Source organism: Anopheles coluzzii, chromosome 2, assembly GCF_943734685.1.
Source record: "Anopheles coluzzii chromosome 2, AcolN3, whole genome shotgun sequence".
In the NCBI taxonomy this organism is placed as follows: Eukaryota; Metazoa; Arthropoda; class Insecta; order Diptera; family Culicidae; genus Anopheles; species Anopheles coluzzii.
This window is the reverse complement of record NC_064670.1, coordinates 21,822,794-21,849,384: the sequence shown is the minus strand read 5'-3', so window position 1 is coordinate 21,849,384 and position 26,591 is coordinate 21,822,794. Positions and strand designations below refer to the sequence as shown.

Genomic DNA, 26,591 nt, shown 5'->3' with positions numbered 1-26,591 from the left:
GGAACGGCGGCGGCCTGGTGGAAGAAGACGGTCCCCGGACCGTGCTGGCTGTGTTAGTCGCTCGGCCGAAGAAAACCCGGCGTCTTTTTGCGCACCAATTGATGGAGTGGATAGAATTTACGAACTTTTTTGCGCCTGAACCCGTGGAAAACCTGGAAAAGGACAAAATGGATTGTAGGTGTGTCTGTGGGTGTGTGAGTGTGTGTATGCACCATTATCCGTTTTGGGTAAGTTTGTCGGCATGTTTTCACACCCACCAACACGTTCCACTTTTGGTTACTGTTTCTATAAACGTGTGTAGGGCGTGTGTTTCTTTCGCAAACAGATCTTCTACCGCGAAGGCCTTTTCCGTGCAGAAGGGAAACTCCAAACTTCCTGGAAAACCCCCACCATTGGAGGGGGAGGGGGTAGGGGTGATAGTATAGAAGGGGAGTGGAATGTTTGCATGAAATTTATAGCCTTCCCTCCCACCTTCCAGAAACGCAAACTTTTCCCGCCAAATGATTGCACTCACTTAGCACGCGGCCGTCCTCGTTTGGTGTTGGGCGAAAAAGAGGCCGTTGGTGGATAGTTTCTTGCACAATGGAGACATCCTTTGGTATCCACTCCCCCTTCCAACCCTCCCTCCGTTGCTTATGTGTATCGGAGAGATAATATAAAACGAATTACTTTTGCTGCATTCTTCTTCTTCTTCTTCTTCTTCGGAGGTGATAAAGTAAGATTGCTGCTTTTTTTCTTTGCCATTCTTTTCGACGGTTCACTGAATAGACTTCACTGCACGCAGTGATTAATGCAACTGAGGGAGTGAAAAAGTGTTGCCGGGGGTGTCCGGAACCGTTACCCGGGAACGGTGGTGTGCCTTTCTCCCGCACAAGGGATATTTATAGTGCTTCAACAAACAAATTGCTGCTGGAACCAATTGCATGGTCATTTTGGTGTGTACTTCTTTTTTTTTTATTCCTTTTTTGAGCATCTCCAACTACAGTCGTCAGGGTGGGTGGTGGAAACCGTTCTATATTTACCCTTCCCTTCCCCCCGGGGCCTTTCGATTGTAAACGAATTACGTTTCCGTTTGTGCTGCTAAAAAAGTCCTTCTCTCCCTCTCTCTCTCCATTGTCACTCGAGCTAGAGTGTGTTAACATGAAATAATTGAATCCCGGGGTCGTTTTTTCTTCTTATCCATTGCTTTCTTTTCCACGAATTGACGGGAAACTTTAGAGAATGGCTTTGTTTTCGTTTGGGTGACACTTTTCTTTTTTGCTCACTTTGCTTCCGCCCGATATGCGTATGCGTATACGTGTCTGTGTGTTAGACAGTTTGATAGCGCACTGTCGTCTAAGAAGTTTTAATCCACCGCACACGTGTCTGCTATATCTTTATGTCACTCCTTCTTTCCTTGTCTCTCTATCCATTTCTACATGGGTTTCTTCCCCCGTTGGAAACCGAAGCCGAATTGGAAAAACCCACCAAATTCGTTTTTACTCTCGTTTTGCGTAACAAAAAAAAAAAATGTTTATTTTTATGATGTATCCGTCTTAAGTTTTCAAAACCAAGATGCCAATGATTGTGATAAATGCTGCACTGGTTTTAGCGTGTCTCGGGGAAAGTTGAGAAATTATTATGCTGTCAGATTAAAATGTGCTGACTGGTGATGGTTTTTCTCCCCCAAAAACTCTCTCTCTTTCTCTCTGTTTCTTTCTTTTTCTCTTCCTCTCTGGTTGTTCAATTATAATCTTCTAATCAGCCCAACATCTCTGCTTGCGTGAGCCATTGTGATTGGATATTTGTTATATCGTTCGAGATAGAATACGATTAAGTGTGTGGGGTGAACTGTGAAAATGGGTTTTTTTTTTCTGGTGTTGTCAATAGAAATGGAAGAAAAAAACTCAATACACAAATCATGGATTATCAATTTTATGGTTGGTTGGCTTGTGATTTATTTATATTACAAATAAGCACGGTTGTCCGAGGCGGTCCAGTGGTCAATTGGATAGAGGCGTTGACTGTTACACGGCCGGATGGAATCAATTCTTAAGCGGAGCGTGCTCACCTCCCCCGTCTATATGCCGGTTTTGTAACATTATACTTGTTTGTATTTGTAAGGCCTTTCAGAAAGGGTTTTAAGTCTTCTAAAAAGTCTACGACACCTATCTCCTTTCTTAGTCTAGTAAAGGTTTCATGAAGTTTTGGAGCAACTCATGTTACGGTATACTTCTTCATAAGAAGTAAATAACTATTTTACGTTCATTTATCAGACCATTATTCCAACTTATATTCCATTTTGAATATGAGTCATTATACACACAGTATATTTCTTATTAACCGTGCTTCTACGGCAAAGCTCAGCTGACTTTGCTGACCCTCATCGTGACAGTACTCAGAAAAGGACTCTTACCCTTACAAAGCAGCGTTTGTTTGCCTTTGTGATGCCTTTAATATGCAGCAATTCCTCGGAACTTTGTGCCACTTTGTATTCATTTTGACAACATCAACGTTAAATGACAGGGGAGGTACCCCTAATGGTGGGACCGCTGCCAGAAGTGCCAGGATGTCTGCAGGCGGGCTTGCTTCAGAGTCGCAAGGATTCTCGGGAAGTGCGACATTCATTTCTCGTGCACGCAACAGTTAATTTCCCACAGAGCAAGGCGAAGTCCGGTTTGTACCTAAGAATTTCATTGTGAGCATTCAGAATTGTGTAGGTCAGAACTGTCAGAAACGTACTGTTGCCTTGCATTGTTTGAATGTTGTACCGAAATTATACGAAACTACGCGAAGGACTTTCATTCTGCATGTTTGTATTTAGTCTGATGGCTCTCCAAATATCCAGCTCTTTTCCTTTCTCTTCCAAAAACCCCCGCATCACTTCAATCATGCTTTTCCAAAATCCATTATCTGCTCGTAAAATGCATTACCACGAAAGATTGAAGACACGGATTGAAATCGCTTCAAAATTCCAATTCCAACGCGTTCACCATCTGACAGACCTGCTAGATAGACATTCCGCTACATTCCTAATCTTATCAATCTTGCATCGCCGCCTGAAAACTTCCAAGAATCTAATTTCGCCGACAACACCACACTCCGCTCGGCTAAGATCATCTTTTGAAATATGAAATCGATATCTGTTGTACAACTTGTACAAAACCACCCCCGGCCGCCAACACCCCGCAGGTCTATTCACTGGAATCCTTTACCTTGTAGGCGCCAAGGGTCCCCGTTTTTTTTTTGTTGCTTCTGCGAACCATACCCCAGCTTAATCGTATTTCGAACGGCCATTTCGCGCCATCGCTGCCGTCAAAAAGGTATTTGTGCCTTTGATTTTTATGCACTGCCATTTCGCCGAGGCGGCGACGTGCTTCAAGAAGGTTTGATTAAATTCACGTTCACCCGCGTTGTTTGCAAGCACAATTTGCTTTTCCGCGCGTGGCTTTGGGAAGCCATTACAATGAAGAGTTACACTCATTTAAATGAATCGATGTACTAACGAAGCAGTATTTCCGTACGATCACACACACACAGAGAGAGAATCGAAGACACACGTTCGGTGCGCGCGTAATTGGATGAGATTAAATTAAACACATAAATCATTTGCGTGCTTACGGAGTCCACAAACAGGAGGAGGCAACAAACATTGATGCAACAAAACAAAACCTCGTACCTCGTGTGCTTCAGTAGATATGCTGTAAATATCTCGATGACAGATAGATGGACGATACCGCCAGTGTTCGATTCGATGCCCCTCTGCAAAGGACACAAACGAGCACAGAGACACGGGGTTGGATGAAGTTTCCAATACGACCAAAACAAAGCAACTAACAAAGTTGTCTCTCCTTGGGGGGGACCCCGGCTGGCTTGCTTCTACCTTGCCTTCCCTCCTGCTCCGCGTCTCATCATCATAATTTCCAACGGCGAAGCAGCCGGTCACGTTTATCGTACCAGTTGGGCAGAACTGAAACCTATGATTAATTAATTTTACACTTTGACCTCTCCTGCAAACGTTTCTCCCGGTGCGCGCCGCCACGCCACGGTCCCGGGATTCACACACCGATCGAATGTCGCAAAACCCGTCGCTCTTTGTCTCGGTGTCGTTTGGGCGGGGGGGTAAAAGGTGGCAAAAGGCCAAGCTGAGCTGTAGGGGATTGCGCATTCCGTTTTGCAGCATGATGGTAAATGAAAAGTATCAATTCTCGTTACACAAATTCTTCCCTGCTTTGCTCCACCTGTTTCCACACCAGCCATCGTGTTCTGCTATCGTGTGCACCTAATGCCGGATAGTATTACACAATCTTGCTCGATAAGGATTCCCCCCCCCCCCGCCCCCCCCCGGTTTTCACCAATTACTCCTTGTTTGACTACTTGGCTTGCTTGCCCGATCGTCCATGCGGAAATCGTCCCGGGCCGCGAAGGGAGCACCGTTTCCTTGGAACACTATCGTTACGATAGGTGTGCCTTTTGTCGGGACAGGTTGCTGCTGCTGCTGCCGTTGCCGCTGCTAGAGAGAGGGCTGTCGAATGTCGATTGCGTCTCTTTGGTTCTAAATTAATTTTCACTTAATTTCCTCGTACTCTTTGTGAGGGGATGGTGAGGGCTTTTGCTTTGCGAAGACGACACGTAAGTTAATCTAACCCTCGAGATGAGATGGCTTCATATTTCCCATTGCCACAGGTAAACATGGAAGTGGAATGTAAATTATTTCGTCATAGAAAGAGCTTTGTTTATTGGACATGTCATGAAGCTGACTAATTAGAATGTGTATGTAAAATTCTTATTAAATCTGATAAGATATGCAGCATTTTTGTGGAAGGAAGGAAGTATTTTAGAACCGCTCCAGTTTGGATTATATTTAGTGTATGTAAAAGTACAAAGTACACTAAATATGTTTGTACAATAGCATTGTAATGTATGAAGTAAGATGTTTTTTCTCATAAAGATTACGTATTAAATATGACTTATTGTAATAGCTTTAATTTCCTTTATTTAAATTTGTGAAATACGGTACCCGGTGAAATCGGACTTCGTGCTATGCGATTAATGCTCTCCAACGAGGTCAAATAGGTTTACTATTCGTCTAGCCATTTTTGTACTGTTTAAAGATTATAAAATTGTAGTGAAATATCCAATTTCCACTGCATTCTTGACAATTCCTGTTCAGAACATCGGTATAATTTGCTCAAATAACAATCTAATTAGAAAAGCTGCGTCTCTGAATGCTATGCTAAGGTCCTTTTAGTGATCGAGTTAAAGTGCACGTGAAATATTTAGTTTGCTTATTACAATTTACATCACATTCATTACATTCAAACTGTGGTGTTCTGTACCTCAAAAAGGGAGAATACTGCACTCCTCAATATTTACACTTAAATTACATTTATTATTTTAATAGCAATTTTGAATAGCTTCCGCCGGCCACTAAAGGATATTTGTTGAAGGGAAGCTTCTTTGACTATACACAACTCGAACAGAAAAACAGCCTTTGTTTTGGAATTATTTACCATTGTTATCAATCATTCAAAAATCATCCTACCTAAAAATGCAAATTATGAATAAAAACAAAAAAAATGCCTCCCAAGAGCAATTATGTCTCGGCTTTCTTACCCATTTAAGGGTTATTGCTAATTCCACAATCACATTCCCACATCACACTTGGATTTCAATTTAACTGAAGCTTTTTTTACTTTCTTTCTCTCGCTCTCTCCCTCTCTTTGCACCTCTTTTATCCAGCATCAGCATCGTTTTGTCGAGGATTTGTCGTCGAAATCTGTGCCTTATCAGGAGGTCTCATCGTGCGTCGTGTACCCACACACTGCCTTTGTGTCCACCCGGGAAAGAATTCCCTCGCCGGGGGACAGCGCACACACTCACACACACACACGCGGGCGCTATTGCAGGAAGTAGCTGGCTGCCATTCAGGAAACGAAACAGCCGGTTGGGCTCTCCCCCGGGAGCAAGGCTCCCTGCAGCACCAAAAGCGAACGAGACCCGGACAAAGCGGACGAGAATGTAGGATGAACATTCCGGGCACCTTCCTTCCTGTGCCGAGCGGCAGGCCCCATGTGCTGGCCATACCACCCAGTGGACGAGGGAAGTAGTGGTGGTAGTAGTAGTAGTTGCTGTAGCAGTGGTGGAGCCTCGCAGCCACTATGCAGCGTACAGTTCTGGGCCAACCGGTTGCCGGTTGGTGGCCCGGTAGACGCCGGACGCCCGGCCCTACTGCATCCGGAACATTCCTCTACATAAATATTCTGCTCGTTTTGCTGCACAATGGTAAGTAGAAGGGCAGGACGGTTGGATTTATGGAACCGGGACGCGGAATGGCATGAAACGGTCGAGATAACCCCCTTTTTACGCCATTGTTCTACTCGTAATTTAAAACTTTACCACAGTGGGGTGGGGAGGTAGGACAGGAGGGAGCCGTGATGGACGGTTCCACGTGGATGGACACACGGACAGTGGGAAAAAATAGACACGCTAGCACAACCCAGAGTTCTGTTCCATCGTAGGCGAGCCATATAGTTTTGATTTATCACAGCACACGCTCCCAGCCACCAACGCCCCAAGCATGTCCATGGACGGATGGTGTCAGATGTGGAAATGTGTTGCTGTCCCTCAAGAGTGCTGGCAAAACAGTACCAAACACACACACACACAAATACACACACACAAATGGCAGAGCCTTGTCCCTATTTAAACATTCCCTTTGTGTATCGTTGTCCAAAAAGGGGCGTTTGTTTTTTTGCATGTGTGCATGCGGTTTAACAAACATCAAGGTTTTTTTTCTCGCTTTTGACCTCCTTTTTTCCTTTCACCATCCCCCCCCCCCCCCCCCCCCTCCGTACAGCCCTGTTCGTTGGTGGACTGCGCAAAGGCAGACTGGTGCTGCCGGCCTCGTACACCGCCCTCGGAGACGATCTGGACGTGCAGCTGCATGCCGATCCGCTCGAGCTGGCCACGGTCGAACGGTTGCGGCTGGAAATATCGCGCCACCTGCCGGGCAGTGGAACCGGAACCGTGGCCACCACGCTCGATCTCCGGGTCGACGCGAACCACAACGTGACGCAGATCAAGGTACCGTGCTACCACTTCCTGCACGGCGGCCACTACGAGCTGGCCGTGCTCGAGGAAAACGCCAGCCACCAGATGGACGAACGGTTGCGGCAGTCGCTGAACGTTAGCTGGCCCCCGGTCCGGCTAGCGATCGTGCCGAACCGTACCGAGACCTACCCCGAGCAGCAGATACAAGGTTTGCTCGAGTTCCCGCAGGCACACTGTCAACTCCCAGCGCACGGCGCGGACACGCTCGATCTGCCCGAGCTTTGGCTGGAGCTGTTCTACTGTGGCAAATCGGTCGAATCCTGCACGGTGCACGGTAACGGCTCGCAACCCTTCTCCCGGGCGCAGGTCCTCTACACCGAGCAGGTACGGGGACTGCCGCGCTCCCGCACGCTCAACTTTCGGTGCGATCTGTTCGGGCTGGCCGGATTCTACGCGCTGCATCTGAAACCACGGCCCGGTGAGCTGGCCGATCCAACGATGGCGTCACTGCTGCAGGCCCGCGCCCTACTGCAAACGGACTGGAGCAAGCAGTACGTCTTTACCGTGCACACGCGCAGCATCTTCCCGTGCGATCCGCACGGGCCCGGCATACGGGTGCTGTTCCAGTATCCGGCCTGCATCCTGAACCAGGCCGACCGGGTCCGGGTGTACGCGAAGCTGCGGGCCGACGTACTGTCCCTGGCGCCACCGACCTCGCTGCACTACATTGCCGAGCAGCGGGTTAGCAAGGGGCAGCACTCGCTGTACTTCGAGTGCGACCTGTTCTACGAGAAGTTCGTCGAGTACTGCTTCGTGTACGTGAGTCAGGCGATATCGGGCGCGGTCGCCGACATCCGGATGGACTGCGTACCGACGCTACCGGTGTCAGGTGAGTGTGCGGGACAAGGGGGAAGGCGATAAAGCTCTAAGGGATTAAGTGACTAACTCTCCCACCAACACCATTCCCTGTACCAGTGCCAGCTGCCAGAAGGCAAACGATTACCGAGTTTGGTTGATCATTATGACGACGGTGGATTATGTTTTCCTTCATCCGTTCGCCTTTTTTTGTTTCTTGCCCCGTTTTTTCCGAAATTAAATTTTAATCGACCGCCCAAAGTGTCCACCGAGCGCGGGCCGAGGTCGATCCTGTCGAAAATGAGTGACGGATGAATTAATCTAATTTTGATTGAATCGTTTCCAGCTTCGGGCTCGTACTTGTACCGTGCTCCAATCCTCTTCCTCTTTTTGGTGTACTTCTGGGGTATTAACATCTCTTTTTCCATGTTTTTATTTCCTCTTCGTTTTCTGGCGATTTAATAGCATCCGATTCCGGCGGTTGGGGCCCGTGGAGCAACTGGACGCACTGTTCGACGACCTGCCGGGGTGGCATTAGAAATCGCTATCGATTTTGTGACTCGCCGCCACCGCGGTACGGGGCAAAGTTTTGCGAGGTAAGTACACCCCTTAAATTACCCAACATGGGGCCCGCCGCTGGGTCCGTGGGTCATGTCCGGCAGACCAAACGGTGGTTGGTTTGTTTTCCACGGGTTTGAAAACTCTATCCACCACTCTTTCTGCCACAGCTGCAGGTATTGATTTTTTCCCTGGTGGAAGGGACGATGAATGTCCCAGGGTTTCTTTGGCTCACCGCCAGTACCCGAACAGCATGCAACATGTTTTAGCATGGTGGAAGGAAAGGAAAGGGCGCGGCATTATAATTTGCACCCAAGCCAACCCACACACACACACATACACACACACACCCACACACTAATACACCTTCTTTTCGAATTGACTGCAACACGTGTAACGGTAATTGAGGGAACGGTGGAACCTCCCGCAACACTGCACCACGGCCATTTAATTTGCTCCCCTCAGGGCCTGTTCTCCCTGGTTCTGAGCTTCACTGGCGAAGTGTACTCTCGCCCCGCTAGAGCGTACTGTGGCCCCCTAATGGATACTCCTTCTCCCCTACCACGAAACGGGGAGTGGTCATAAAATGGATTCCAGTAGAAGTTGGAATTACTTAAGCAAGCTGCCTGCTTGGATGCCGTCCTTTGCAGCACCTTCGACAGGAACAGAAGGGGGCCACGATTGCACGAGGCCACTACTAAACAGCTCGAACTTTTTACTGGAAAGGAATATAAACATGGCTTAAAGTCCCGCGTGAAGCTTTCAAACGCCAACATACACTCCTCCATACATACCTGCACACCCTCTTCCGTACTACCATCGAGATGTACATCAACGTTTTGTCGGAATGTCTACCACGGTTGGTGGTACACACTAGAACACGAACCGACGAAGCCTTGCGTGTGTGGGTGTGTGCTTCCATGAAGCCGTTGCGAAGGAAACGGATCCAGACTGCATCGTTTTTCATGTAGATATGCACATAAACTTCAGCTGTCTGGGACCCTCGTATGTGTCGGCAATCAATTTCCACCGCTTCAGCGCCTCTTACGCACAACCTTTCGAACAGTTCCCGTTTTCCTCGATTAAAATGGTACTGCCCTGGACGCGGTTCTTTGCCTGCCCGTTCGCGTGCCGATGGGAATGGCCTGCTATCCACCAGCTTAGATACCGGTGCAGTTTAATCGATACGGCAGCGACACTCGTTGCCAGGGGTAACCGTACCAGTAGAGAAGGTGCAAAACAGCCTTACCGAACGGTGCCCTCACTTCAGTTTAGAACGTTCGCGTGTGTCGAGTGTTTTGTTTAAATTCCTAGTGCCGGGGGCTTGCCGCAACAATGCCGAAGGAAAAGAAGCCGAAAAAGCCCAAAAAGGCTGTCCCGGAGATACAGCCCGTCGATGGGCTGAGTGCGGTCGATCGGCAGTTTTACGAAATTACCATCAACGATCTGAACCAAAAGTTGGCCCGCCTCCGGACGCACAATGTCAAGATTGAGGAGCGCAACGAGGACCTGGAAAGCCGACTCAAGCAGATCGAGGAGGACCGGGCGGACGTCACGGCCTACCTCGACCGGACGCTGCAGGAAAAGGTGGGCACCATCGTGGAGCTGGAGGACAAGCTGAGCGAGCTGTCGAAGGTTCGGGACCAGGAGAATGAAGAGTGCCGCAAGCAGATCAACGCACTGGACGGGAAGTACAAGGCGATGCACGAGCAGCTCACGTCCGAGATAAAGCTGCTGACGGGCAAGCTGAACTCGATGGAAGAGTTCCGGCAGCAGCGGGACGAGCTGATGGCCAAGTTCGACGCCCAGGACAGCGAGCTGAAGGAGCAGAACAAGCGCCACAAGTCGACGCTGTACGAGATGGAGCGAAAGGTCATACTGGACAAGGACCGGCTGCGCAAGGACGTGGAGAACAAGCTGCTGCAGCTGTCGACCGAGTTTACCAAGTCGTCGGAGATCCGGGTCGCAGCGCACACGCAGCGGCTGGTGCGGGAAAACATTGCGCTAAACAACGAGATGGACCGGATGATCTACACGCAGGAGCGGATGCAGAAGCAGTTTGCGGAGCTGCGCAAGCAGAACACGGAGCTGCGCAACCAGGCCGAGATCGATGTGGTGGAGAAGCAGCGGCTGATGCAGACCTGCCAGGAGCGGCTGGAAACGATCAAGCAGCTCACCGGCCAGTTCGAAACGGTGCTGCACAAGAACGGCGAGCTGAACGCGTTCCGGCTGCGGGCGGAAGAGCTGGAGGATGAGAACCGCACCACCCGGAAGGACTACAACCAGCTGCGGCAGAAGGTGCGCGTGCTGGAGCAGTACGTGCACTACATCAACTCCGATCGGCAGGCGCTGCGCACCGAGTCCGACCACCACCGGAAGGAGTTCGAGCGTATCGCGGACATTCTGAAGACGGTGCGCTACACGGTACGGTCGGCGTTCAAGGGCGAGGAGGATGCCGATTCCGACCTGCCGTACCAGGAGATCAAGCGCAAGCGGCTGATTGCCGATCTGCTCAGCACGCTGAACGAGCTGGAGATGCAGTCGCGGGCGGACCAGTCGGTCGAAACGATTGTCGCCTCGCTGGCGGAGGTGTACGACCAGGGCGATCTCGGTGTTATACCGCGCGAAACGATGGACACCATTCTGCGCAAGACACAGGCGGATGGGGGAGAGGAAGTAAGCGAATCGGCCATTCTCAGCTCCAGCACGACGGCATCATCGGTGGGCGAAGGAGAACGGATGGACGGGGCTAGCAAAACGACGCTCGTCGGGGCGAGTGAGGATGAGGCAGCGATCATCGATGTGGTCAGTGGTTCGCGGCTGGTGTTTTTGGGTTCGAACGAATCGCTTGAGGAACAGGAAGAGGAAGAAGGGGAGGGGGTAAGCGGGGAGGAAGAAGACGAGGATGAAGAGGAGGATAAGGAGCGGAAGAGAAAGGATCAGCACGGTGACGACGACCGCGAGGACGAGGAGGACGATGGGGAGTTTGGAGATGACGAGGCAAGCCAGCAGCTGCTCCAAGGTGCCGGCATGGAGGGGCATGATAAGGACGGCATCATCGTAGACGCACCGGAATCGATCGAGGATGAAACGATCGAGTTTGCTGGATCGAAGAGTGATTCGGATTGAGAATAAAGCACATTTGTGTGTCCAACAGTTTGTGTGTTTCCCAGTTTTCTTTCCAACAGTTTGATTTGGCCCGTATACAGGAGGCTACGCTTTATAATGTCATGGGTAATAACTCCAGGATACGTGCAAAGGTTGTTTAAAGATAATTTGCAGGCGCCTCTTTAATCCACAAATTTAAATTTCTCTCGATGAACAAATAGTTTTGGAACTATTACCAGTCCTTGAACTGATTCCACACCCATATCTATCTTGGAACTTTTACAGATCCCATACGAGTCATGGAACTTACAGGTCTTAGAATTGGTCCTGAACCTACATTGGTCCTGGAACTAAATGATCCAGACGCCATAACGGTCTTGGAAATGATTATGATTCCATACCAGTCTTGGGACTGATCTTGAACCTATATGGATTGTGGAATAGATCCTGAACCCAGCTCAGTTGTGGAACAGGTCCTGGAACGTGTACCAGATCCCATATCAATCCTCAAACTAATTCGAACCCCACACCTGCCATTGAAATGATCCTGACCCCATACCGGCCCAGGATATGATCCCGAAACGAAATCAGTCTTGGAACTGATTCTGAACTTATACTGGTCCAGAATTCATGCAGATCCTGGAATTGATTCCCACCTCAACTGTGACAACAAACTGGCTAACAACTGATATTATAATTCCTCCAATTCAAGAACAGTGCCTGGATCTGCCTCGTTCAAGCAAATAATCGCGCATCATGGTCCAGAGCATGGAATCGATGCAGTTGTTTGACAAATTCACCATACAAATGAATGAGACTAAATCATCCAAGTAGCCAGGAAATAATCTCTTATCCCTTTCCAGAATTTGTATAGCTGGAATTTCCCAGTGCCTACTGTACCCTGTTGCACATCAATACACCCCGTTTCTCACTGTCTTCCCACAGGGTGCTTCGGTGCAGACGGAGCGCTGCGGGTTGGACACGGCCGGCGATTCCTGGGAGTGTATGTTCAGCCCTGCCATCGGTGGCATCAATCTGCCGCTCGAGATCGAGGACGTCAATACGGAGATTGGACCCGGCTGCCGGTGTGGCTGCGTCATCCATCTGGGGATGGTGAAGCCGAAGCGACTCCTCGGGTCCTCCTCGCACAGCTGTCCCGACCGGAGTCTTTGGCTCATCAAGGGCGACGAAGGTTGTCGGGTGCGGATGTCGATCGATTTCCAGAAGTTCCCGTGTGACGGCCAGTGGTTGAAGATACGCGACGGGGATTCGGTTGCCGACGAGCTATTGCTGCAGTTCGGAGCGGATCGGACGGCACCCGAAACGGGAAGCGCGATGGCGGAAGCGACGGGAAATATGCTGCTGGTGGAGTTTTTCTCCCGCAAGAGCGAACAGTACGACGAATCCTGCAATGCAGGGTTTCTGGGTCAAGCCGAACAAATCAGTAAGTACAATGGGGGGAGCATTTGAAGCGTAGAACGGTCTCATTTACGTCAACTTTGGTGCTCTATCCAAAACAGAATTAGATCCTGCCGTGCTTCATCCGACCGGTAACAGTACGACGATCGCTAGCAAGGTGATCATGCCGATCGTGGCCAGCCTGCAAAGCTACACCAGCTTTACGATCGCGCACGTGTGTGCGATCGCCTTCATCTGCTTCATCGTGTTCGTCAGCTTTCTGCTCGTGGTGCAGTACATCTTCCGCTATAGGAAGTACGAGCTCGCCACCAGCCGGATGGAGGCGGCCGACTCGCCCGCCCACACACTGTTCGGCTCGAACCAATCGGTCGATCAGTCCGGTGGTGGCGGTCCAATGCAGCCTCGATCCCGGGCCGTCTCGACGACCACACTGATCTCGGAGATTGTATCGTACGTGAAGTTGCGGCCCCGGGTGACGACCACCATCCGGCACGAACGCTTCCGGGAAAGTGTGGAGTACGCACTGGAGTCTGCGAACAGTCAGTCGGAGACGGTCCGATCGGACGGTAGTACCGAGATCGTGCTAGAGCTGCAGGATCGCAGCATACCGACGGATGGCGAGGATCGTGAGCCACACGATCGGGGAGAGGCGGGCGATGAAGAGACGCCACTGCAAAGTTTAAACGATCTCAACAAACCGAAGGGTGAAGAGATTGTTCCATCGCTCGAGCGGCTGTCACCGGACAAGGAAGCGCAAGACACGGACGATGAACGATCGACAACGATCAGTTCCGCGTACTCGTCGTTAAATCGGGAAAACACGCCTCTGGTGGGTGGGAAGTGCAACAAAGCGAACATCGAAAAGCTGAGAAGTAAGCGAACAGGACATGCACGTTAAGTTAACGTATTATTTCCACCTTTTGTTGCGTTCGAGTGAGAAGTTCGAGCCTTGTTGAACAATTTCGTAAACTCCGATTTTGTCTTTACAGCTGGAGATCAACTCGTAAAGAGTGCTACCTGCTTGATGGCAACGTCCAGCACCAGTACGGCCACACTGACCAACGTCAGTCCCTCGGATGCAGTAAGTGTTGCCTTATATGCTTTTCTGTCTCACTTCACTTCACTGTACTTTAATCATGTTAAACTCTTTTACCCAGGAATGTTGCTCTCCTCCGCTAGACCCGAGTATACGCAGCCCCCTGGCACGGCGCAACACTGGCACCTCCGTGCGGGCGCGCAACGCAAAGGAAAGCAAGGAAAAGCGCAACCTCCAGAAGTTGCTGGCCGGTTCGGACTACTCGCTCGGCGCACCGTCCGAGCAGGACATGGAGCTAGACTACTACGACTACAATGTGATCAATGCGGGTGCCGCTCCCGGTTCCTATCTCGGGATGGATCCGGCCTTTCTCGTCTGGATACCGCCGCTTGACGATGGTTCGGAGAATGAGGACCACAGACCCTCCGACGATGATGATGACGAGCTGACGGAGCTCGCCAACCGTGCCCGTGAGGAGCGCAACGGTGGGTGCACCGAGTCGCGCAGTGACAGCGTGACACCAAGCGAGGAACTCATCCGTCAGCTGGCAGCGCAGAAGCGTAACGATTATGTGATCGTTTCGAGCAGTATCTCCAAAAGCGACATCTGCTCGGAAAGTGACGGTGGTGTGTCTACGGACGGGAAGGCACCAGCGGAACGGCAAAAGCGCAGAAAGCTGCACGAGCTGATACTGGTGCGGCGGAGTGGCGGTAGCGGATCCGCCGGTGATGACGGGTCGGGCTCGTCCGTCCGCAAAAGCTCGTCGGACGAGTCGACGGAGGAGCGGGAGAAGGAAACGTCCTTCACCAAGTCGCCGGTGGACAATAAGCAGATTAGCGATTTCTATGAAATGGCCGACATAGCCTTCGCGGACGATGAGGCTGACGAAGAGGAGGAGGAGGAGGAGGAGGAGGAGGAGAAAAATGGAGACGAAATGCTGTCGGGAGGGTTCGATGTCGATCGTCCCAAGGGAGGAACCATCCTTGTGTCGGCGAGTGCAGCAAAGCAGCAGGTATCGCTGGGGACGGACGCCAACACCAACGGGAAATATCAAACCACCACAGGGGCAGCTATTTTACTTGGAGACGGTGAAAATATCGTACAGTAGTGGACAGTCGGATGCCAACACGTTGGTGGCGAAGCTCTCCTCGCGTATGTACAACTCCCATACAGCAGTGAAACAAGCCTCGTTTTCAACGTCAAACATATGAACACGCCGGAATTGCAAAAGTACAACTAATAACTTACGATATATCTCTGGAACCCATATCCAACAGAACTATAGTGAGACATTGCCATCATCCCGCTTCAACAAAAAAACACGTTGTGTATTCCAATTCTAGTCAGACAACAGTGCAACAGACAAAAGGAAGTTTGGATGTTGTGTACTGTTTACCTTTTAGTTGTAATGTAGGTTTTACACACAGCCCATCATTTCCCAGCTTGTTTATAGACGAACAAACATAGCGAGTTACTGTCCTCCTCCCGGTGTAAGAACCTGCGGCTCCTTCCTTCCGTTAGCGGATACGCTCTTAAGGACCCGTGTAATCGTGTAGTGTAGTAGTAACACTGTGTGTATTTGTATCGAGAGAGACTGATGAAAGATGTAAATAGGTAGAGTTAGTACTGCCCTCGGTCGTACGGACCAGTCTGCTCCAGAGAATCTAAAGCGCCATCTTTGGACTGTTTGGTGGTTGGCTTTACGCGCTAGCGATGGCGCACTGTAAAAAAGGCATCTTCTTCTAGGCATTTTAGCGATGGACATATTTAAGGGGAGCGAACCATTAAAAGAGGAACTTATTTAATCAAAAGAAATTATTAAGAAAAACCCCCAAAAGAAGAACAAGGATCAGAACCTTTTGCAATCTCTTAAAGCTTACTTTCGATGCGCTTAATTGACACGTATATACGCTCTTTAGGATATAAATATAAGACACCCTCATATGTGTGTGCGTTAAGCTATGAACGTTCCATGTATAGTGGGGGGTCATCGCCGCCTCTTTTCCGTTGCTTTTCGGACGTAGTGCATTATTTTAGTGGCTAAGTTTTAGAGAAACACATCGTTTGGCAAGCGGAAAAACCCATAATTACAATGGAAAATCAACACAACACACTTTGGGAATCAATCAAAAATGGTGACACTTCTGTGTAACACGCGCATATTGAATGTATATGTATATGGGACAGGAAATTACACACCCCCTAGCAAAAAGAAACCGTTGCGTTGCGTTATTCGTTATCCAAAGTGCAGCAGAAGCAGCAGAAGAAGGAAAAAAACACTATTCGTTTGGCAATTTTGTATTGAAAGATTAGAAATAAAGACGAAAAAAAAAACTGGAACAAACATTTCGTCAGCTTCTTTCGGAGCGGTTTGGTGTTTGCTTATTCAGTAAGGCGATGGGTTTAATTTACATTGAAAAAAAAACTCCGTTTTTATTCGCTTATAAAAAATTACGTGTATATGTAGACAAGGTTCATGTTTTTGTTTGTTGCTGTTGCTGTTGCTGTAGGGGCAAATCATCTAAATCAAAAACCGTATCGTCCTATCGCCACCGCAAAGGGAAGGGTATATGGTTGCGCAAAAGAAGCGAGCTCTTCGGTGTGTGTTTTTTTTTTTTTTTTGCTTTTTTAGTACAACAAAATGAAGATAATAAATTAAATGCAATGTCACTTCACTCTGCGGCTTCTTCCCCCCATTCGCTATTGAAGCCTCGATGCGCCACTCTCTGCATGCCCTGCATGTACCGAAAGGTTTTGGTTTGATTGGTTTGATTCGCTCGCACAAGGGAGCCGTGAGGGGACAGAAACACTTTATCGACAGAGGAGAGGAAGGCACAAAATTACGACAAAAAAATTGCAGTGAATTTAGAAGATAATTTAAAACAAAATTAAGGATCGAGTTCCGGGACTCTAACTTAAAGAATAGGTGTCCATAGGGGCTCCCTCCTTAGGCTCGCTTTTGTCGTCCAATTGTTTTCACTTCACTCTATCCCATTTCAATACTAGGCAGGAAAGTCATGCTAATACATTCAGCATTAATACAACACAAAACAAGAGATGGGAGCAAAATAATACGCAAAAGGAACACAAATACTAAAATCACACAAACACACTCCAGGGTCGGCTTGTAAGCCATTTTACCAAAAAAAAAACGGTTGAGTTGTTCATTCCTTCGAACCCATCGTAAGGTAACAAGAGGGGGAAAAATGCTACACAAATAAATAAGGAAGAAGAGGAAAGAACTCAACACGGGCAGGAAGGTGCAAGCAACAACGTTCCACCGTAGCATTCTTATCAATGTTTATCCTTTTCCCCTTCTTTAGCATGTGCAAATGTGTGTGCCCTCCCCCACGTAGGGTAGGGGGATTTGGGGATGAGGGGGGAAGAGGTATCTTTTTTGGCTTATGCGACATTCTCGATGTTCCAAACCTTCGTGTTGCAGTCCTGTCCGGTCGAGATGAGCGTTTCGTTGTCCAGCCAAACAAGGCCCGTAATTTGCGACTGTGGATGGGCATCTGAAGGACGCCAAAAATGGATTAGAACAATTTTTAAATTGGTTATTTAACCACTAAGCAATTGAAATACGTACTCTTGATGATCGTATGCTTGGCGGGACTGTTCACGAACCAAATGATGATGGTCGTATCGAGCGAACCGCTAGCGACGAGCTCCGAGTTGGGCGAGAAGGCGACACAGTTCACCCGTGCGTTGTGGAAGCCCCATTCCTTGTTGTGCGGTGGCTGTAACAAGGAAATAAAAGTCATTAGCACATCTCATTGAGTTGTTTTGAACGCCCACAATCTCCCTACTTTATAATCCGCCACACTGTACAGGATCACCTTCCTGTTGGCATCGGAAGCCACCAGCAGCTTGTTATCGGGCGAGTAGCGCACATCCGTCACCGGCCCAAGATGCTCCAGGTCGAGCTTGTGCGTCAGCTGGCCACCGCTCAGCGTGTAGATGTGCACCTTGCTATCGTCACCGCCCACCGCCACGTCCATCGTTTCCGGGTTGATGCTAACGCTGCTCGATTCGTAGCTAATCGGCAGCGCCGACACCTTCCGGCTGTCCTGCAGCACGGTAATGTCCTTCACGCACCCCACCACAACCGTGTTGCTCTCCTTCAGTATGTCCATACCGCGCGGCTGACAGGCCAGCTTCGCCTCCACCCCGGTGTACGTGTTGCCCTCCACGCTGATCTGCTTGATCGAGTCATCGATGCCGGCCGTGTACACGAAATCGCCCGCCGCCCTTATATCGTTGATCTGATTGCCGTGCCCGATGCCCGCCACCCGATCATTCGTACCGCTGCCCGAGTTCCAGTTTGTCACCGCCCCATCGTGGCTGCCGGTGTAGATCGTGCTGCGATCGTCGCTCAGCGTCAGCACCGTGATCGGCTTGTTGTGGCCCTTCACGATGCGCAGCGGTTTGGTGGGATTGTTCACATCGAGGTAGTTGATGAACCCGGACAGCGACACGGACAGGATGTGGTCGCCCTGCCACAGACACGACACCTGCTGATCGTCGACCGTGCTGCCCATCGGGAACTCGCTGATGAGCGTGCGCGTCGCCACGTCCCACAGCCGGCAGGATTTGTCGCCCGAGCAGGTCAGCAGCTGCGTACCGTCCGGCTTCCAGGCGACCCCGTACACACCGCCACTGTGCGCCGGCGAGCCCACCTCACCGACCAGCTCGGACGTGGTACCGTCGTAGATGAACACCTTGCCATCGAACCCGGCCGAAGCGAACAGGTGGCCGCTCGGCGAGTAGCGCACCGCCTGCACGAACCGGGTGTGGTCCTGCTTGGTCATCTTGAACTTGAACGGCGGCCCCTCGAACACGCCGATCGTGTTGTCCTCGCTGCCGGTCACGATGCGGAACGGGCGGGCCGGGCGGAAATCGCACGAATTGATCGGCTTCGATTGGCCCGAAATCTCGCCCACCGAGGTGCCCGTTTCCGCCATAAACACGTGCCCGAACCGCTCCCGGCCCTCGCCCACGATCACGATCCGCTGGCTGTCGGGCGACCAGGAGATGTCCTTGATCGGGCCCCCGATCGGCTGGAACTCATTCTTCAGTATGTGCTCCTTATTTACCGTGTCCCAGATGCGGATCTTGCCCGACGCGTCGCCGGACGCGATGTAGAACCCGCTCGGCGAGTACTTGGCCACGTTCACCGCGCACGAGTGTTCCGTGTAGATGTCCGCAATTTCCGGATTCTGCAGGTGTTAGGGGGTGGGGGAGAAATAAATTCGATTATTGCATGTGCAGTTGTGTTGCGTTTGATTGGGCCGCCTTGAATACTCACATCGATGTTGCGGATAATCACCGAATGGCCGTTGGTGTAGAGGAAGTTCTTGCCCTTCGGATCACCACCCAGCACGATCGGTTGGCCTCGCTGTGTTCGCGGCAACGTTGCGTAAATGAACTCTGTTTCGTAAAATGCGCAGGGCGAGATGGAGGAAAATTAAATCAAGCACATTTAATCGGAAGGTAAGACAAGATTGCTTTCGCGCTGCATGCTTCGCTGCACACTATGAATGGTCGTGCGGGGTGTGGTATGTCTGCGAGCAACAGCCACGAGGCACTCTCCGTGAAATTCCCGTTTCCATGGACACCGCCACAGTTTATAGGTAGCAGCACGGTCAAGACGGGACCCCATAAACAGATTGTGTACGAAAGTGCAAACCAAAACATACCTTCGAAATTCTACCGAAACGCAACATTGTAAATATTTCGTTTAAATCCCGCTCTTCCCGTTCGATTTTTTAAGCCGGAGAGTGCATCACCCAATTTCGTTGCGGTGCATTCGGTGCTGCAACAACCACCGGCGGCGCGCGAGTGTGAGTCGACAGTGTGAGTTTTATTTATAAAACTTCAACACCGCCCGGTTTTCCATTCCTTTATTTTTTTCTTTTTTTTCCCTCACCAACTAACAGACCATCGGTTTAAAAGTGGCATTAGTTAACGCTTTAATCGCCCCAAATATATCCTCAACTAAACGCAACGAAGCGAGCTTCACAACAAAAGGCCGACCGAAAAAAAACTGCCGAGTTCATTGCCGTCTCATGCGACGAGATTAAAATGCCGTTGATTACTCATCACTTCCCGCGACCGTTCACGATAAGCGCGCTACAAACAGAGGGAGTGGGGGGAGGGGGGAGGCGGGGTGGAGAGAGTGGCAAGGGCGATCGAAAATTGCCATTTTGCAATTTTATTTTTTCTTCCTATTTTATCACCTTCAAAAGAAGTAGCGGGTCACAGGCAGTCCCGTAAATGGCTATACGGCTATACAACGTCCTCCCGTTTCCGGCAACTTGCCCCCCCCCCCCCTCCTCCCCTAAACGGACAGCGCCCGGTGACGAACATAATTTCCTTATTTGGTAACAACCTTTTCCCGGCGCGCACACACACGGCGGGGACGACGGTTCGGTTCGGCCGTTCCAAAACGCTCGTCCGCCTATGGAACGGACACAGACGGGAGAGGGATGCCGGATGACTCACAAAACAACGGGCACAGACAGGCAGGCTAGCACACAAACGCGATTTTTTTTACCGTTTCTAGAAAGAATACTCACTATTCGAATAGGCCATGATTGCAGTTCAGTGAAACGGATTTATTCCAGCTAAAATAGTTCGTGAATTTGTTGCACACGGAGAAATTGGTTGTTGTTGGCACAAGCAGTACATACACACGTACACCGCACGGCAAGCAATGGGAGCTACTAATAAGGAAAAGAAGAGTGCCGACTGTCAAACTACGGTTCGCGAATCGTCAAGCAGCTCAAGCGCGGTCTACACACGCGTCGAGCAAGCGGTAGATGGCGCTTGTTTTTCTGCAAACGTTGGTTCCAAAGTGGCCAGATTGTTTCGCCAGCAACCGGTTGGAATACGAAAAATTTTATCAGTGGAGCGCCGTTTATCCGGCTGTCCGTCTATTCGTGCTGTTAAGAAATGATAGAAAGGGGACATTGCGTTCTAATGAGAATATTAAAAAAATGGTTATCAGAGCACATAGTCATAACAAAAAACATTAAAATTCAGGAAAATTTCAAATATTCTACTTGGGAAAAAACATTAAGTTTATAAAAATTATGTGATTTTTTTCAAAACATAACATAAATTTTTAAACTTCAGGAATTCGCGATTAAATATATAATTTGACTCATTATCCCAGTTATTCGCATATCCGGGTGAGGTCGAGTCCCGATGAGCCCGAATAAACGGCGCTCCACTGTATATTGAAAAGATGAGTTATGGAAGCGATGATGAGAGGTGAATGCTAATTACAGTGGAGCGCCGTTTATCCGGGCTTCTCGGGACTTGACCTCGCCCGGATAAGCGAATAACACGGATAATGAGTCAAATAATATATTTTATCACCAATTCCTGGTTATGTTTTGGAAATTTTTCTTATTTTTTGATAAATATATCCCAGTTTTTACTAACTTCATGTTTTTCCAATGAGAATATTTAAAATTTGCCATGAATTATAGTGTTTTTTTTATGACATTGTGGTCTTATAACCGCTTTTTCAAATATCCTCCTCATAACGCAATGTCACTTTTGTATTGAACTGTCAGTTCTCAACAGCACGGATAAACGGAAAGCCGGATAAAAGGTACCCGGATAAACGGCGCTCCACTGTATAAGAAAAAATCAGAATTACATAAACTAGATGTGCTATTGGAAAGATTGTACATAGTACCTTAGTACCACAAATACACTAAACGACTCCTAAACAGGATCGAAACAGCTCAAGCTCTCGGACTAAAATGAATCCTATAACCCAAGTGCCACAAATCCACTAAACGACCACTAAACGCCTTCTAAACGACTCAAGCTCTCTACCTAAACGGAATATAGAAAGACTTCGTTTAGCAGACGGCAAACGAATCATGCATTCTAAAAATAGCAAAAAAGCTGATGGCACTATCTGTTGGTGGGATACCCCAACCAGTGGAGCTTCATCGCTTGGAGGAGAGCTTTCTCATTTCCTCTGTACTGTTGTATGGTTTCGCATTGAAGTTATGCGTCGCTAAAACTAGAACGGCGATACGATTGTTTAAATACTAAACTCCAACGGAAACCACCAGCACTGAAGCAAGTGAGATTTAAGTAATGGTCGTTGGTGTTGATACCCACGTATCTGACCACACGACCATTCATATAGATTTTTGCTCAGAAAGTTAGAAGGCTATATAGATCATGATAAGATGAAGCTAGGTGAAACACATTGCAAGAAAAGGATAGCAATATAATGATGAGTTGTAATACGCCATCTATTGATCAAACCAATGAAGCTGTGGAGCTTTCATTTTTTTTTCTTACCTTAAAAAAACTCGAAAAAAATTGTATAAACATTCAATTTTCCGATCTTTCAGCTTAATCTGTGGCGCTTGAGTAAAATTCACTGTGGATGTATCACCATTTAATTCTCAGTATAAAACGTATTTATAATATTTTTTTAGATTATATGTTTCAGTTTAATTAGTGCACTTTTCTGTAATCTTCATTGTGAGACCAGTCATATTGTTTGGTCACTATCAATGAAGCACCAAAAACATTACGATCTAGTTTTTTTTAACTAAAGCAAAGATGAGTAACACTTTCTTTACGATTCTGTTCATGTAGATCACAAACCAATTACTTAGCAGATTTTAATTGCTTATATGTTTGTATATGGAATGTTTCCGATATGATTGACAACAATTACTACTCTGTAATTGAACTATCTCCGATCATCAAACAATGGTGAACACTGATAAAGTACACATTCCATTGTTACTCTTTGCTGGCCACCTTCGGCGCAGCCACTTGCTGCGAGAGATTGTTTCTATTTTTTACCTCAAAGATAACTTAATAGAATGATAACAACCGCGATGTTACCAGACAACTCGTTCGTTGACTGAATCCGAGAAATCAGTACATATTTAATCACTCATCAGAGAAGATGGGGTGGCCGCAAGAAAGGAAAAGTGCTAAAAGCTTATTTGTACAATTATTTTTACAATTTTTCTTACTATTAAGTGTTGTAACAAACTCTGCTGCACAGGATGAGCAGTTAAACTATCGCTTACCAAACAACACATACCCGCTCCGGTATAATATTGAGCTAACTACTCACATCCACGATAACACGATCGGTGACGATCGATTTCGTTTTGAAGGGAAAGTGACAATTCAATTGAAAACAGCCGGTGATGCGGATACCGATAATGTAACACTAAACTATCGTCGGATTAATATTACGCGAGTGAAACTGTGGTACAATGATCAGGATGGTTGGGAAAATATACTGTTAGACGATGCGATAAGCTTCACTTTGGATAGCACCCGCGAGTTCCTGACGGTTCACTCGCCTAAGCCGCTAAATGGGACTTATTTCTTAGAAATTAAGTACAATGGTACTTTGCGAGAGGACAACGGCGGGTTCTATAGATCTTCCTACAGCGACAGCGATGGTAATGTGCAATGGCTTGCAACAACTCAGTTCTCGCCTACGGATGCAAGGCATGTGTTTCCCTGCTATGATGAGCCGGGGATTAGAGCACCAATAGCGCTGCGTGTCATTCATGGTAAAAGTTATTCTGTCCTTTCCAACACTATACCCATCGATGTACGGGAAAGGTAATTAGAGCTACATATTGTGGATGAGCAAACAAATGGAGAAATGGCTAATGTAAACGAATGTTGCAGCATTTTAGCAGGAATGTCAATTACCACGTTTCCCGACACTCCAAAAATGCCGTCCTACCTGTTAGGTATCATCGTCAGTGATTTCAAAGAAGTATCACTGCCAAATTTTACCGCACAATCGGCCTTCATTCGCGCAACGGCGTTGACCACTCCAGTGGCTAATTTTATATTAGAAGCTGGTTTTAAAATACTGCAATATCTTGAAGAGTTTTTGGAGACACCGTATATATTGCCCAAACTTTATCATGTGGCAATACCAGACTTTTCTCCTGGAGCTATGGAAAACTATGGATTGGTATGAGTTGTATTAGAAATTTTATAGCAACCCTGACAAGAATCTCACAAAACTTTATCTTTCAGATAACATACAAAGAGGAAAACTTTATGTTTGATCCCGATACTTCACCAATGAAGCAAAAGAAGAAAATAGCTTCCATTGTTGGGCATGAAATCGGTCATCATTACTTTGGCAACTATGTATCGCCGGCATGGTGGAGCTATTTATGGATGAAGGAAGGATTTGCTCGATTTTTCGAATATACAGCAGCACAAATAGCTTTCCCTGAGCTAACGATAGGGAAAATGTATACAGTTGATAAAACGCACAATGTGTTTCAGCTTGATGCACTCGGTTCAACTAGACCCATGACTTTTTATGTCAATTCACAGGTTGAAATAAGCAACATATTCGATGATATTGCATACGACAAGGGTAAGTTGCCAATATCGTTTGCTTCTTGAGTTACTTATGCAAGGTTAAGTGGCACTGAACCAATCTAAAAACTGATTCTTTAATACTACTTTAAATTACTGCCTTTTCTTAGGTGGAGCTGTCCTGCTTATGCTCTATCACGCATTCGGGAAGGAACCGTTCCGCCAGGCAATGGTTAATTTTCTTCATGTAAATGCGCTACAAGCTGGTACGCCGGAAAAATTTGCACAATCAATGCAACAAACAATGTTTTCATCCATCCCGCCCTCGGATCCTCCGTTTAATGCTTTGTCGCTTTTAAAATCATGGACAGAACAGGCTGGCTATCCGATAGTACACGTCTCGCGTTCCGACGACAACTGCTCGCTACGAATTGAACAGGAAAGATTTTTACTGAAAAGCACAGATGCTAGTAATGCATCTACAACATGGATAATACCATATAATTTAGCAACGGAGACTCAGCCAAATTTCGACGATACCACGGCTACAGGTTGGATTGTGGATAAATATCATGTAATTAATCCAACGGCAAATCACAGCTGGACTTGTGATAGCTGGATCGTTTTCAACAAACAGCAGACAGGTTATTATAGGGTCAACTATGATGATCAACTGTGGCAGTTGATTGTGAAAGCTCTGGTACAAAATGGCACCATCATTCACGAATCGAATCGTGCCCAGCTAATAGACGACGCATTAAACATTGCACGTGCTGGGAAGCTTGCATATGCGATACCTTTACAGTTGCTGCGCTATCTTTCGAAGGAAAACGATTACCTTCCCTGGGCAGCACTTGATCGCAATCTTGTAGTGCTGGATAATCTTATGCGAGGCACTGATAGCTACGACGATTGGCACAAATACTGCGCAGAGTTTATTGAACCAAGCTACGTTGCGATGGGTATGGCCACACAACCGCAAGACACACTAACACAACGCATGACACGTGAAATAGTGATTAATTGGGCTTGTAAAGTGGGGTCTGAGGCATGCATCAACAGTACCCGATTAATGGTAGCAGAGATAGCCGGAAACCCTACGAAAGACGCTGAACCTGACCTGCGCGAAGCGATCTACTGCAATGGATTGCGATATTCCGCAGCCGCTGTGTTTGACTCCATTTGGCGCAAAATGCAACAGTCTCAAGATCAATTGTATCGGTCGGAACTTATCCGCTCGCTTGGCTGTGCGGAGAACGCGGTATTGATTGCAAAATATCTGCAAAGCACAATAGATACAGATAATAGTACCTATTTTAACCAAGAACGAGAGAGAGTTTTTATAGCGGTCTTCAGGAACAGTCTTTTGGGTCTGGAAATGGCGATGAATTTCCTGCGAGAGAACAGTGATCGGGTTAACGAACTGTAAGTATGATACATGAAAAAATCAAATTTAAGTTTAACATTTTCTTTAATATTCACAACACTCCCCCGCTTTCAGCTACAACAAGGGCAACTTTGGTGGCCGAGCAATAAACTCAATCATTCGCACCATGGCACAACAAATTACCAGCAAAGCTATGCAAACACAATTCCAAACGTTAACAGCAGAGCTTCATGAAAAGGGATTCCTAAGGGAATCGGATATGTTGCAAGCCCTAGAATACTTGAGCGAAAATTTGAAGTGGATCGAAGAGAAAAGTGTACAAATTACTGCCTGGCTGGATGAGCAATACCGTCCTACAACAAACGCATTACCTTCAACAACTGTGACAACTCCACCGCCAGTAACCACTACCAGTACTGTTGCTAGCCCTAGTTCGACCACCGTTACGACCTATAGTTACGTTTCAACACCCAGTAATGCAACTGTACCAACCACATCCGCTGTATATACTTTCAGTGCGTCTGAAAATGTGACTGCCTCATCGACCGTTTTCGTCAATTTAACAACAACTTCTATGCCAGAGGCTGACAATTTGCATTCGAATCACGCTGCACGAGCAAATATGTGCGATTGCTGTTTAATGTTGCTCGGTGTGTTTGCTTTAGTAGCGTATCATCGTTTTGAAACTTTAGTACTTTAAAGCTTGGAACGAATGCTCTTTTGATTTAAGAGAGAGATGATTTATTTTAAAGATATGTTAACAATTATTGTGTAAAAAAACATAATCAAAATAAAAGTTAACATTCAACCTAATGTTCGATTATTTCATGTGATGTTTGCTTG

General features: G+C 47.8%; 4 protein-coding genes across 4 annotated transcripts in view; 3 read left to right on the top strand and 1 right to left on the bottom strand.

Annotated features, from left to right (window-relative positions):
• The window catches only part of LOC120948439 (uncharacterized), a 34,848-nt gene extending 18,210 nt beyond the window's left edge, over positions 1 to 16,638 (top strand). Inside the window, exons 3-9 of the mRNA XM_040364756.2 lie at positions 5,722 to 6,264; positions 6,839 to 7,921; positions 8,353 to 8,483; positions 12,499 to 12,997; positions 13,074 to 13,844; positions 13,962 to 14,053; positions 14,130 to 16,638. Coding sequence (XP_040220690.2) covers positions 6,141 to 6,264; positions 6,839 to 7,921; positions 8,353 to 8,483; positions 12,499 to 12,997; positions 13,074 to 13,844; positions 13,962 to 14,053; positions 14,130 to 15,116 — 3,687 coding nt within the window. The 5' untranslated portion in view covers positions 5,722 to 6,140 and the 3' untranslated portion in view covers positions 15,117 to 16,638. The remainder of the gene's footprint in view (positions 1 to 5,721; positions 6,265 to 6,838; positions 7,922 to 8,352; positions 8,484 to 12,498; positions 12,998 to 13,073; positions 13,845 to 13,961; positions 14,054 to 14,129) is intronic.
• Positions 8,494 to 11,728, top strand: LOC120948442 (cilia- and flagella-associated protein 157). Its single transcript, XM_040364758.2, has one exon. It carries the CDS (start codon positions 9,781 to 9,783, stop codon positions 11,572 to 11,574), a length of 1,794 nt encoding a protein of 597 aa, XP_040220692.2. The 5' UTR covers positions 8,494 to 9,780; the 3' UTR covers positions 11,575 to 11,728.
• Positions 16,411 to 20,771, bottom strand: LOC120948440 (actin-interacting protein 1). Its single transcript, XM_040364757.2, has 5 exons — positions 20,587 to 20,771; positions 19,317 to 19,438; positions 17,818 to 19,227; positions 17,598 to 17,748; positions 16,411 to 17,523 (listed from the first exon to the last, which is right to left on the bottom strand). The coding sequence occupies exons 1-5, from the start codon at positions 20,600 to 20,602 to the stop codon at positions 17,411 to 17,413; spliced, it is 1,812 nt and encodes a 603-aa protein (XP_040220691.2). The 5' UTR covers positions 20,603 to 20,771; the 3' UTR covers positions 16,411 to 17,410.
• Positions 20,772 to 22,858: 2,087 nt separating this feature from the next.
• Positions 22,859 to 26,561, top strand: LOC120948765 (aminopeptidase N-like). The gene is made up of 5 exons (XM_040365465.2): positions 22,859 to 23,638; positions 23,708 to 24,002; positions 24,068 to 24,419; positions 24,532 to 25,786; positions 25,863 to 26,561. The coding sequence occupies exons 1-5, from the start codon at positions 22,962 to 22,964 to the stop codon at positions 26,446 to 26,448; spliced, it is 3,165 nt and encodes a 1,054-aa protein (XP_040221399.2). The 5' UTR covers positions 22,859 to 22,961; the 3' UTR covers positions 26,449 to 26,561.
• The last annotated feature ends 30 nt before the right edge of the window (positions 26,562 to 26,591 follow it).